At 40.6% G+C, this 14,497-nt stretch overlaps 1 protein-coding gene across 1 annotated transcript in view; it reads right to left on the minus strand.

The window, feature by feature from the left end:
- DNAH6 (dynein axonemal heavy chain 6) overlaps positions 1-14,497 on the minus strand; it is a 621,891-nt gene that overhangs the window by 243,786 nt on the left and 363,608 nt on the right. Inside the window, exons 49-50 of the mRNA XM_069743176.1 lie at positions 3,220-3,387; positions 116-351 (exon numbers count right to left, since the gene is read on the minus strand). Coding sequence (XP_069599277.1) covers positions 116-351; positions 3,220-3,387 — 404 coding nt within the window. The remainder of the gene's footprint in view (positions 1-115; positions 352-3,219; positions 3,388-14,497) is intronic.

Consider the following 14,497-nt stretch of genomic DNA (forward strand, 5'->3'; position numbering starts at 1 on the left):
AAAAATTCCCTAAAAGTATATTTGAAAATTGTTTTTCTAATCTCGTACAGCATTGTGGATACATTCTTGAGTCCACTCACATACTATATCCAAGACAACATTACACAATACTTACTTTGAATTTAATAGAATACATATGGCTTCCATAACAGTCATGACCATATCTGGTGGGCTAGTGAATACTCTAATTTCAGATATGTCTGCTTTATCCAGGGAATCCAGTGCTTTATTTGCAGCTTCTAAAGCAGGCATTGCCTCGTCAAGATCCCTTTGGGCATCATCAGCGATTGCCTGAGTTTCCTCCGCTTTAACTTTTGCAATGGCTTCGTCCTCTTTCACAATGCGCCGCACCTGCCACAAGAGACAGCATGGTTATGCTAGGTAAAATACTACAAAAATGTTATTATAACCAATGGATCTAAAATAATCCATCCAAAGAAATCAAGTTCAATGAAAAAAAAACATATTTACAGTTTTATTATTCTACCAGATCTCAACTCTCGGATGTTTGTGATGCCAATAAGATTTGCTGGTTGCTCACCTCTGATATAAAGACGATGCACAAAAAATCTATATTTTGTTGACAGAAGGAAAGGGGCACATGAAGGCTATATGTGACATACATGCAGAATGCAAAGGGAATGAGTCTACCAGAAAACACATGAATGAATTTATTTAACAAAAGGCAGCAAGACTTATGTCCTGAAACAATTTGCGTTTTCTTTTTGAAGATAATAAAATGTGAAAGCTTCCAAAGCAAAGATGATATTATGCAAATACCAATCAATATTGAGTGAGGTGAATGTGCAGAGCATTTAACGGAAATTTAGACTTTACGTATGGTACTGACAGCCCCCATAACATGACTTGGGTGTCCAGTAATTAGGCAGCTGCACAAATTAAAGCAACTGTTTCACGATTGTGGAATAATAAGGGTGTATCTAGACAGTGTGGCCATGTGCCATTAAAGAAAATCTATCAACAGGATTTCACACTCCAAACTATTTATATTTGGATGGAGCTCTTGCAAAAACAAGTCCAGTAGTACCTTTACATGGCCAGTTCATTCCTCCATAACAGAGAAATAAGCATTTCAATTGATATGCAAATGAGGGTGAAGAGCTATTTAAAGATATGGAGCCTCTGTCACTCCAGCTCGACTTCCTGTCCAGCGCTCCCTCTTCTGGCTTGGCAGATGACTCATTTGCCTGAAGCTACACAGGATAGAAGATTTCAGTCAAGCAAGGAGGAGGTGGCGCTGGGTGGGGAATAGAGCTGAAGTGACAAAGGCATCAGATCTACAAATAGCTCTTTAGACCTAAGGTATTTGCTTATTAATAGAAATGGGCAAATCCGAACAATAAAGTTTTGGGTCCATATCGAACACCTAGTGTCTATGCACAGGCCCCAAACACTGAGTTCTCCATGAAGTCCGTGTTACTGTTTGGATTCGGCAACCCGGACAAAGCTTGTTGAAAGGCTGCAGGCAATCAACAAGCTTTCACGTGTGGGCACATCCGGCTCAATCACAACCGTGTCAAGATTTAACATGGCTGTGATTGACCGGTGCACACTTTGTAAAAAAGGGAAAAAAAGGCATGCGGTGAACTTTATCTTGGCTGGCTATCAAAAATAGAGGGGTCCCTAAGCCATTTTTTTAAATTATTTAAATAAATTATTTAAAAAAATGCTGTGGTGACACCTTCTCTTTGATAACCAGCCAAGCTAAAACGGACATCTGGGGGCTGGTATTCTCAGTTTGGGAAGGTTCCATTTATACTGGTCCTCCCCAGCCTAAAAATAGCAGTCCGCAACCGCCCAGAAAAGGCAAATCTGTTACTAATGGAGAGGCGTCTACCAGACGCCCCCACTACTAACCCTACAGTCAAAAGTAATAAAGACACAGGAAAAAGTCATTTAATTAAAATAAACACACAGACTCCTTTAGTTGAAATAAAAACTCCCCAACCCTCTTTTACCCTTTTATTTACCAAAAATTAAAATAAAAAAGCAAAGTTATACTCAACTTTCTGTGGATAATTCATTAATGGCCATGTCCCACGACGATCAGTGATATGACTGCTCTCCACGTTAGCACTGAGCAGAGCGTGAGAAGCGATGCCTGTGACTGTCAGTAGCTTTAATGATGTCACCGTTACTATGGGGTTAGTAATGGGGTCGTCTGACAGACGCCTCTCCATTATTAACCCGTGGGCTTGATGTCGGCGGCCATATAACAGCTGATATCAGCCCCACAACTATTACACCACTTACCACTGGACCAGGGCAAGTGGGAAGAGCTGGGCAAAGCGCCATAATTGGCACAACAAAAAGATGCGCTTTTTCTGGGGCTGCTGCTGGCTGCTATTTGATGAGAGTAGTACTCTCATCAGCCGACTACTGTGACCAGTGATAACCTTTTTAGAGCCGGTCACATCTGCTGGCTCACATGCTGTAATCTGCCTGACAGAGTGGAAACCGCAGCGCTCTGACCAACGGTAATGAACTTACCGCCGATCAGAGTCTCTGTTTCTCGTGCTGTCATACAGATGACAGTGTGTGAAACACCGAAGGTTCGGGCTCTTCTTTCATTTGAATGGGGACCGGGCTCAACTTTTTAAAAAATGTTTGGCTGAACCCAATGGGCCTGAACCCCCATGGGTCCACCCTTTACTACTTACTAATTCAAACACTAATTTCTCAGTAATGGAGGAACAGACTGGCCATATAAAAGGTATTGCTGGACCTGTATTTGAAAGAGCTATACACGCATAGAATTTTTTTGAGGGATGAAATCCTGCTGACAGATTCCCTTCAAAGTTACCTCAGCACCACATCAGAAAAGCTGCATGTGTTTGTGCTGTGATTCCTGATTTTATGTACACAAGTCCTGAAATATTTTCACATTCCTCCATTCCTGGAAAATCAGTATCTAAATTGATATGGAAATGGCTATGATAGACCCGAAAAATTAGCATAATTCCAATGTAGTTCTAAAATTGTTTTTTGGCACATGCAGTAATAAATAAGACAATAAAATGAACTTATTTATCTGGTTTTTGGGAGAAAAACGTTTCACAGGTTACCTTTAAATGACACGAAAAGCTAGAATAAAACAGTACAGTATGTTCAAACACTAGGACATTAGTCCATATTTTCAGAACTTTCACTTGGAAATATGACATGGGAACCTTGTGCTACCATGTTATCAAGAATCACCTGATCTGCATTTTCCTGATCGACTGACAATTTCTCCATTAAGGCATCTACATCAATAGACTTCTGTTTCAGCACTGGCTCTAATGCAGATAGTTCAATCTTCATGTTATCAACCAGCTGGTTAGTCTCCAATAATTTGCTTAGTCCATTCTTTACACGGTCTCGAGCCTAATATGCAGCAAAAAAAAGTACTAAGTAACATACCGTAACACATAAGCCATAGAATAAGATATCGGGTTGCTAAACATAGTAGTAAATAACTGAAGCAAAATAAATATGTATTGCCATAAGTGTGTAAAAGATATGGAGGGGAAGAGTGAGGAGCATTTGGCATGGTAAGAGACCAGGCAGTCACATGCAGATTGAGCTGCAACTTTCAGCAAAGTTATTTCGCTTCAGTGCAGGATTCACAGCCACAAAGCTCAGTACTGCTGTACTATGGCTTCACTGCTGCACCTTATGATTGTGTGTTACATAAGGAAAGAAGAACATGAATAAATCTTTGTGCATGATAAACATCATAGCTGCTTGTTTCCACCCACTAGCTCAGAGATAACTGTAAATTAGATGCAAAGTCAACAGAGGGATGAACTGGTGAAGATTGCAGGATACAAATCATATAATGTCTAGAAATAGTTTTATTTCTTACATGTACAGTATAATTATAGACTTTTTTTAGCTGTCATACTGAAAGTTCTATACTAAAAGGCTACTGTATGTATCACATAATTTTAAAAAAATTACATATGATAGTGGTATTTTGAGTTAAAAAACAAAAGTTGCACTAAGCAGGTTTGCAATATGCTCCAGGCTTCGGCACAGGGACTGCTAATATGTTTGATCCTCCATCATGTTTTCTGCCCGCTTCTCTTTAGTACGGTAGACTGCTTTCTTTGTGCTTTTTTTCCACTTTTCTTGTACATTTCCTGGGCACAATCCTATATTTTTACAGGCGTCCTGTTCCTCTCTGCCGTGTCTCAGCATATGAGAGTTTCTCCTGTGCACCCACAGCAATGCCTATTAAAGTAGTAACATGCACTAAAAGTGAACGATTTTCTGTATGTATCCTCACTGGATTGTATTTTTTGCACTATATTAGATAAAAATATTTCTATTTGAAAAATAAACTTGCTATGTGTTTCAATTTATACGATTTTAGAAAGTCTGACACACCGAATTGGACATGCTGAGCTGGTTGATGATTTTTTTTTTGTAAATACATAGTCCTATACTACCCTTTACTCTCCCCTGCTCTCCCATCCCTGCTCCTATCTCCCGGAGACCCTGATCACACTTTTGGGATTTTATAAAGATTAGGTTGCCGATTCTGTACCACATTTTATCAACATTCCGCATCCAATGCAGTCAGCCTGTAGTATACGTCAAGAGCTTTCCTCTATGTATACTGAAACAGGCCTGTAGGCCCCCATTCATCGGACAGAAGGTAAAAGTGTATTTTTTGGCTTCTGGCTGGTATTCTCTTTCATACCATTTATTTAACTGTATAGGAAAGTACAGGAGGCTGCACAAATGCAAACAAACATTCCCCATGCAATATACATTTCCTTACAATGGGTCCCTATGGTGGGAGGCATCCAACGTGACTGCCACCTGACGGGCGCTACCTCCTGTGTGTATGCGCCTGACCGTGGCCATAATTTTAGTGTGGACCTAGCCTCAATTGGGCAGTCTCAAATCCATTCCTATACCTCACAAAAAAGCTATGAGCTGATTCTATTAAATGACAGTAGAGTTGATCCTCGGGGGAAGGATCTGCTGGAACATTTACATGAGAAATCTGATCCTTTTCTTTAAACACTTCAGATTTGCCATAGGAACATTACCAACGTGGGAACATTCCAAAAGAGAAGGGAGATAGTGAGAGACAAACTACCAAGTAGCGAGAGTAGGCTCTTAATAAAGTGGTACAAAGGCATCCATAGCATTTAAAGGATATTCCCATCTTAGCCTTGTATGACACGGATATAAGTATTCAGGTGGCGGCTACAAGACGTGGTGTTATAAAAACAGACAAGTTCAGTTCCGACATGCTGTTTCTATAACTCCCATTTATTTCTATGAGAGTTCCAAAAATTGCAGGGTTCAGGCTCAACTAAGTAATCACAATAAGAGCTCATTTATTGTCGTGCAGTTTCTGGACTTTTTTTTTACAGACGCTGGCATATTAATTTCAATCGGTATATTCACATGTCCTTTTTTTTTGCAGAACACAAACAAACAAAAAAACTGAGTCATATCCTATTTTCATTCAATTTTCAGATCAAAGTGGCTCATTCAAGTGAATGAGTCCATTAGAAAAAATGGATAGCACTCAATTACTATAATGCCGTCCACACTTTAGTCACTTTGCTCAGACTTCACATGTCTCTGTGACTCACATAAAGGCAGATTTTCAGTCCACTGTAATACCATTAACTTGGTCAAAATCAGGGGTCAGCAACTTTCAGCTGCTATGAAACTACAATTCCCAGCATTACTAGGCAGTCATGCAGCTGTCAAGACATACAGCTGGAGAAATAAGTATTTGATCCCTTGCTGATTTGTTAAGTTTGCCAATTGACAAAGACATGAACAGTCTATAATTTTAAGGGTAGGTTAATTTTAACGTTGAGAGATAGAATATCAACAATAAATTCCAGAAAATCACATTGTATAAATTATATAAATTAATTTGCATTTTGCAGTGAGAAATAAGTATTTCATCCCCTACCAACCATTAAGAGTTCTGGCTCCTACAGACCAGTTAGACCAGTGTTCCCAAAGTTCAGTCCTCAAGAGCCACCAACGGGTCATGTTTTCAGGATTTCCTTAGTATTGCCCAGGTGAGAATTCCATCATCTAGACTGGCAACAATTCCATCACCTCCGCCATACTAAGGAAATCCTGAAAACACGACCTGTTGGTGGCTCTTGAGGACTGGAGTTGGGGAACACTGAGTTAGACGATCCTAACCAACTTGTTACCTGCATTAAAGGCAGCTGTCTTACATAGTCACCTTTATAAAAGATTCCTGTCCACAGACTCACTCAGTCAGATTCTAACCTCTACAACATGGGCAAGACCAAAGAGCTTTCTAAGGATGTCAGGGACAAGATCATAGACCTGCACAAAGTCTGGAATGGGCTACAAAACCATAAGTAAGACATTGGGTGAGAAGGAGACAACTGTTGATGCAATAGTAAGAAAATGGAAGAAATACAAAAAGACTGTCACTCGACATCGATCTGGGACACCATGCAAAATCTCCCCTCATGGGATATACTTGATCATGAGGAAGGTGAGAGATCAGCCTAAAACTACAAGGGGGGAACTTGTTAGTGATCTCAAGGCAGCTGGGACCACAGTCACCAAGAAAACCATTGGTAACACATTACGCCGTGAAGGTGTAAAATCCTGCAGTGCCAGCGAGGTCCCCTGCTCAAAAAGGCACACGTGCAGGCCCATCTGAAATTTGCCAATGAACACCTGGATGATTCTGAGAGTGAATGGGTGAAGGTGCTGTGGTCAGATGAGAAAAAAATTGAGGTCTTGGCATTTACTAAATTCACCGTGTTTGGAGGAAGAGAAATGCTGCCTATGACCCAAAGAACAGCGTCCCCACTGTCAAGCATGGAGGTAGAAAGTGAAACATTATGTTTTGGGGGTGTTTCTCTGCCAAGGGCACAGGACTACTTCACCACATCAACGGGAGAATGGATGGAGCCATGTACCGTAAAATCCTGAGGGACAACCTCCTTCCCTCCGCCAAAAAAATAAATAATGGGTCATGGCTGGGTCTTCCAAGAAGACAATGACCCAAAGCATACAGCCAAGGCAACAAAAGAGTGGCTCAAAAAGAAGCACAATAAGGTCATGCAGTGGCCTAACCAGTCTCCAGACCTTAATCCCATAGAAAATTTATGGAGCAAGTTGAAGCTCCAAGTTGCCAAGCGACAGCCTCAAAATCTTAATGATTTAGAGATGATCTGCAAAGAGGAGTGGACCTAAATTCCTCCGGACATGTGCGCAAACTTCATCAACTACAAAAAATGTTTGACTGCTGTGCTTGCCAACAAGGGTTTTGCCACCAAGTATTAAGTCTTGTTTGCCAGAAGGATTAAACACTTTTTTCTCACTGCAAAATGCAAATAAATTTATATAATTTATGCAATGTGATTTTCTGGATTTTATTTTTGATATTCTATCTCTCAATGTTAAAATTAACCTACCCGTAAAAATTACAGACTGTTCATGTCTTTGTCAGTGGGCAAACTTACAAAATCAGCAAGGGATCAAATACTTATTTCCCCCACTGTATTTGGAGCTGTAGCTTCACATTGCCTGTAGTGCCATAAGCTGCGAATCCTTTGGCTAAGTGCAGACAGCCGTGTATTATCTCATCTGAGAGTATGGGGTCAATTAAATCACACTCTGATCAAGCTCTGATCAGAGTGTGATCACAGTGTGATCCGATTCTCTAGGATGATGAGAAGATGGAGAAAAAAATCATTCTCTATCTTCTCCATTCTGTCAGTGTGTGCAAATCAGACTGCACTCCGATGTCATCGGAGTGTAGCCCGATGGTTTCCCGGACTTACTGACTTGTATGGCCGAGTGCGATCCGAATATCGGCTTAAACTCGGTAATGCATCAATTTGTTCCTTGGACCGGCTCACTCTCAGAAAAACATGTGCAAGGCTCCATAGAATATCACCGGTCCGTGTGTGATCCGATGTTATGTCTGATTACATTTGGGCCAAAAATACAGCCATGTGTATGAGCCTTTAGCCTAGGAAATAATCCAGAAGGTTTGATAGTCTGGCGCCCATCATAGGGAAATTAATTAACACTGTTTTAATCTAATACAAATGAACTCTATTATAAAGCTGAATTCTTTGCAAAAATTGCCTGCATTCTTGGCCTGATTATTCAGATTTTAGCCCCTGTTTCAATTACAAATACACAGCTTGGGGGAGGGAAAACAGATGGGGCAGAATTACTCCTGGGTATAAGTGGTAAGTCAGCTGTAAAAAAGGCGTTTTATATACTTCCTATAAATAAGAGATGCAAGCTGGATAAATAAGGGAAACACATAAATGAAAAGCTAAAAACGTGTCTAATGACTTTACTTGTCAAAGTGGAAACGATAGAAACAATAGAAATGGAAATGTTTGTAGTAAAATATATCTATACAGTCAGATGCATAACTATACTGTAGAGACGCTGCATTTAATGAGATAAATTAGGTAATGCTAGAAATACTGAACTACTCTCGCATAGTAATGTAAAAAGGATGGCCAATTAGGGATCCCTATGTACAGAAAGAACATCTGCATATGTCATCTGCCAGTTTGCTTCAGTATTAATTTGCATAAGTGGACCTGATGAGATAATTTATTTCCAAGGATAGTGAGCATTCACCATACAGATATACTCAAACAATAGCCAGACACTTAGAACATTTTTTGTCCAGTGATCGCTTACATTTCCAGTAGATTGAAGTGGAGGTAAATACCCTTGTGAATTGCAGTTAATGAATTGGTCAATTTAAAGGGAATCTGTCACTAGATTTTTACCACCCCATCTGAGAGCAGTATGGTATAGGGGCAGAGACCCTGATTCCAGTTATGAATCATTTACTGATCTGCTTGACTATAGTTTTGATTAAAAAAATCACTGGTTTATCTGCTGCAGATCTGTATCTCTGTATAATCCCTGCTACACCACTAATTAGCAGCTTTCTGTGTACACTGTGCATAGGCAGAAAGCTGCCAATCAGTAGTGGAGGCAGGGTTATACAGAATTGTGAATATGTAGCTTCCTCATCACAGACATTTATATTTTACTCAGAAATGTTGTATACAATTCCTTAACACTAGTGATTCTTCCATTAGTCTGGAAGAAAATAATACAAAAAAAATTTTGGGGTGAGATGAGCAAAACATCTTTAGAAGTATACACCTCTTGAACTAGGACAGGATGAACATTTTGACAGCGTGGCATCTTGGCAGCATCTTTTGTTCATCCTGTCCATGCATCAGAAACTGACATTTTCTCTATGCCTACTACGAGCTGGAGCAGAATTCTGCTATAATGACACAATATAATATATAATCATAGCGAAACTCTCAGACAGAGATCAGTAATCCCCGACCACCTTTAAGAATAGAGCCATGACCAGTGACAAAATACCAGTTGCCAAAATTTTCAACTCTCATACGCAAAAAAAAAAACTGGTGTGAAGCGATCATATATTTTAAAAAGGAGCAGCAAATGGGAAGAACAGCCATTAAGCCAGCTCCGTGCAGGTAACTTGTCATATACACAAGTTTGGTGACCGAATGACAGATGTTAGAAACTCAGAACTGTGGTCAGGGTCTGACTGGCCCACCTAGACAAGAAGAGGACATGGTGAGGCGCAGGGAGCGCAGGCAGGTAAGAGTGATCTTTTTTTACTCTTGCTAATGTCACTGTGCACGCGGCATGATCCTGGGGCCAAGCCAAGGGACCTAGGGGACACAGCCAGGGATCAGGGACATAAGCCTGCTAGGTTCCTTGGCCCTGGCTAGGCCCCATTGCCCTGGCCAGGACCCCTGACTAAGCCCCCTTGTTCTGGCTAGGCCCCCCAGATAGGCCCTCATCCCTAAAAGGCCCCATTGCCCTGGCTAGGTCCCCCAGCCCTGGCTACCCTCTTGCCATGGCTAGGCCCCTTGGCCCTGGCTAGGCCCTTTTGCCCTGGCTAAGCCCCGTTCCAGGACCCCTGGCTGTGAACCCTACGTCCCCTTGCCATGCCACCTAAGTCTCTTGGAAAGAGGGCTGACTAGTTAGGGGCAACTAACGCCCCATTTACTAGTCAAAGCCCTCATTAGCATAGGAAACGGGGACAATATACATTTTTTTTAAACCTAAGGGCTATACAGGGCTGGTTAGGCTGGATGTTTACTCATATATAAATGAATGCTGCTTAGTTGGAGTGCGTGGAGGACCTTACAGGTTCCCTTTAATGGGGGCCAGAATGAGCAGCATAGATTATTAGTTTATTTAAAAAGGAGAATCTGAGTCATTTTACATAACAATTTAAATGTTTTATTAATACAAAAAACTTTTTTTTATCAAAAATACACATTAATTCTATGACATTTTATGTAGGTACACAAAGTTTTGATCCAAAGGTGAAGGGAAAGCAGTGGGTTACCGTAATTAACCATACATAACTTACACTTTCTCAAATATAATTTATATGTACAGCGCACACCAGAAAACATATATGTTACTCTACAGTAGATTGGGTATAACAGCATGTTGGTCTAGACTGTTTACATGCCTTTTTTGGGTATTGTCACGCTGCTGCAATGCAGGAAGGTGCAGGCTCCACTAGATGGCAGTAGAGTGGAAGCAGGACTGCACCTAAACAGAGCTCACCGGCAGTGCAGCAGTGAGGCCACCACAGGTGGCAGCAGAATAGTCAAACAAGCCGGATCAAATCCTAAATTGTAGCGCAGCACCAATGGAATAAGCAAACTCACGGTCAGAGACAAGCCAGGGAGTCAGTAACGGTTAGGAGCAGATAAGCCAAAACACAAAAGACAGAAGCAGGTCAGGATACAAGCCAAGTAAAAACCAGGGAGTCAGCACACTAATGGGAAACACGGAGTCAAGACCGGAATAGAGGAAAACAGAGATGCGGGTTCAGACAGCAAATGCAGCAGGACAAATCAGAGCAATCAGAATCAGCTACAGCATCACTAGGCAAAAACTATAAATGACATCGCCTGCAGGAAGCAGCAGCGATAAATAGCCAACCTGAACCCAGACAGAGGCTGGGAAAGGATAACTCTTGACATGACCAGTCCGGGAAAAAGGGAAAACAGGACTCAAAACCCAGTCTGGATCATGGCAGGTATACAGTACCATTTCAAAACAACTAAATATTGTTACCCTTTTTGTGCTGTTATCTGCTAAAGAATCCTCTTGATACAACATACTGGTGATCAGCTCCACAACCATGAAATCCTGACCAGAGTCTTTGGTCACTGCTTTCCCTTCACCTTTGGCTCAAAAAGTTGTGTACCCACATAAAATGTCATAGGATTAATGTGTATTTTTGATTAAAAAAAAAAAAAAATTGTATTAATAAAACCTTTAAATTGTTATGTAAAATGACTCAGATCCTCCTTTTTTAAATAATTTCATATAAGAGTCAATAACTTAATGGGTACATTGCCAACTTTGGAATTGGTACTTTATATCCTATACATTATTAGTTTATGGTAGAAAGTGGAGGACATTATTACTGCTGATTTACTTCTTAGGAGACTGCTTTCCACGATGGGAACAAAAGGGGGGTCCTGTTACTGTGCAGCGCGGCACTATGTCACTTTTTTCTAGTGTATAGTGTAGAAGTCAGGGAAAAAGTGGGGAATCTGCTATGGAAGAGATCAGCTATAAATGGCTGTTATTTGTTGCAGAGACACGTCCCGTCAGGAAAAAGTGATGGCGGTCTGTGAAGATGAAGAAGAACAGTGAAGATTTAGAATTTTACCTAGAGACCTCACTGGTGAGTCACTGTATTACATGTACATGCACACTATACACTGACACTAAATACAGAGCTACTGTGTTTATTGTCACTGGTGATCACTGTATTACCTGTACCCAGACACTATATAAAGAACTCCTGTGTATAATGTCACTGGTGATCACTGTATTACCTGTACCCTGACACTATATACAGAGCTCCTGTACATATTGTCACTGATGAGTCCCTGTATTACCTTTACACTTACATTATACACTATACAATACATATAAAGATCCTGTGTCACCAAATTGAATATTCATGTAACTAGTATTGTGGTTTTTATTCATGATCAATAGTACTACTAGGTCACTATGTGGTGGTAATAGGTGGTCTGGTCATGGTGTAACAGTATTTGCCCCTTGTATATGGTATTATTCATTCACTGTGTGGTGGTAGTATGTGGTCTGTTCATGGTGAGGTGGTATTTGTCCCTTCTATGTGGTATTATTTGGTCACTATGTGGTGCTAATTTGAGGTCTGGTCATGGTGTGGCAGTATTTCTCTATTGTATGTGGTATTACTGGTCTTGGTTTAGGGGATTGTGTTGTGCATACATGTCACTTGTTCTTTCTCATATCAATAAGGGGAAGACTTTTTATTTCCAATAAAGATTAATTATTTGAAATGATTAATTCCTCCCTGTCCTGTATCACAGTAGCAAATGTGCAGTTAGAGAGGTTTTCCTGTGAAAACAAGTAATCGTCTATTCTAAGGCCAAGTTCACACATTCAGTATTTGGTCAGTATTTTACAGCAGGATTTGTTAGCCAAAACCAAGAGTGGGTAAATAATGCAGAAGTGATGACGTGTTTCTATTTTTCTTTTCCTCTTGATTGTTCCACTCCTGATTGTGTTTAACAAATAAGTGATGTAAAATATTGAAAGTGTGAACGTGACCTAGGGAAAAGTGATAGGTTTTTGATTGGTGAGGGTCTGACTGCTGGGACCTGGCCAATAGGTAGAATGTGAAACTTTTATCCTCATTAGAATGAAGTGGCATGTAGCACTTGACACCTGATCCATTCATTCCCTAAGTGGATGCATGCTACTCTTGGCTTTTAATGGAAGCCAAAGAGGATGACTGGAGCTGCGGGCAGACATTCCACCTGCAGCTGCATTTTAAAATGGGAATAAAAGTGCGCTGTCAGGTATAAAAGTTCCCCACCCTTCCGATCAGTGCAGTTTCCAATGGTCGGATTGGTTGGATTCCACTGATTAATAAGTTATCACCTCACCTGTGAATGAGTGATAACTTGTTTTCACCAAAGAAGACCTTTAATGTAAACTACCGTAATAGAACAGCTCAGTTATGGTGGCGCACAGTAGATGTACAGGAGCCGCCAGTGTTTTACAGTCAATGCTATACTATAACAGCTAACAGGTATTTGCATATAGCTGTAGGGTTGGCCCCTAGATTCAATTCCTCTTGTGGGCCCCAGACACCCCAGTCCAACCCTGATTGCAAATCAACTCCATTATTTGAGCTGTATTAAAAAAACACACAAAAAAAACGACTGGGCTACACGATCAATGTCTGAGAGTTTGTGAGGGTAAAGCATGACTAGAAGCTGCTTAGAATAATATTTCGGGACTATAAGTGACCTAGTTTGGGGGAATACTCAGCTGGCAAGTGGAAATCTGATCACACATAAGAATAGATGAGCTAGACTTCCTAATACTCAGGTAAAAAAACAATACCTAGAATGAATTAAGTCTCAAAGATCCAATGAAATGGTGGGTACACATAACGAACCTCACGGTATAAGGAGTAAAAGAAGTCTACTCAATCTAAAGATCTTTAAAATCTAATTTATTGTAGTGGGGCAAGTCATTTTAAGAAGATAGTCCTCTAGTGATCTAAATATACTAAATGTTTGAAATTTAGCTCACAAACATGATCAAAAGATTTTGTGGGTGGACCACTATGTTAGCCAAATAGACGAGAGCCTTCTTCTGTCTGCCGCCTGTATTATTCTAGTAGATGGTAAGGTAATCAAGCAGAAACTGTAAACTAAGCATGGACTTGCTGTATGAGGCTTGTTTGGCCAGATGGAGAGTAAAGTTATAAGTATGTGCACAAACTTATAGTGGATGAAGTTTTCTGCAGGAGAGAACGTGTTTGCAGCGTGTGCCAGGGTTGCCATTGTCTGTGCCGGGTCGGTCTGCGTATAGCAGCTGCTGGTTCATCCCGGGCTCTCTGCAATGTATTATTGTGATGCGAGAATGCTGAGTCTGGACAACAGAGGGAGGAGATCGGAGATAAAGAAGACTATAGATAGTTCACAAACTGCTAGATATTGCCGACACATAGATTTCTGTATGTGTGGTAAGTGGGGGTGTCCTGAGTGGTCTAGATCTTCCTTCCTTCTTTCTGCAGGATACCTAATTGCACTGCCCATCTCAGTTGGTCACACGCGCAGTAGGAAATTAGAATCCCAAAAAAATTCATAGACGGTGATTTTTTTCTGCCAAAAACTACAGATGACAGAAAAAAATTTGAGGGGCGACATTTATATTTTGGTACTGTAAGCTATGATATTTCTACTACACAAGCACCATTGAGCTTTAGAGAAATGGGCTCTCTGCTGGGTTTATTGTGGGACTTTTTCTTGCATAATAAAACCAGTCCACTAAGGGGCACCCTGGAGATCAGCATTTTCTAGGATAAGGGTCATCCTAATTCCCTAATATTGAGAAA

This window comes from Ranitomeya imitator, chromosome 1 (assembly GCF_032444005.1).
Source record: "Ranitomeya imitator isolate aRanImi1 chromosome 1, aRanImi1.pri, whole genome shotgun sequence".
NCBI lineage: Eukaryota > Metazoa > Chordata > Amphibia > Anura > Dendrobatidae > Ranitomeya > Ranitomeya imitator.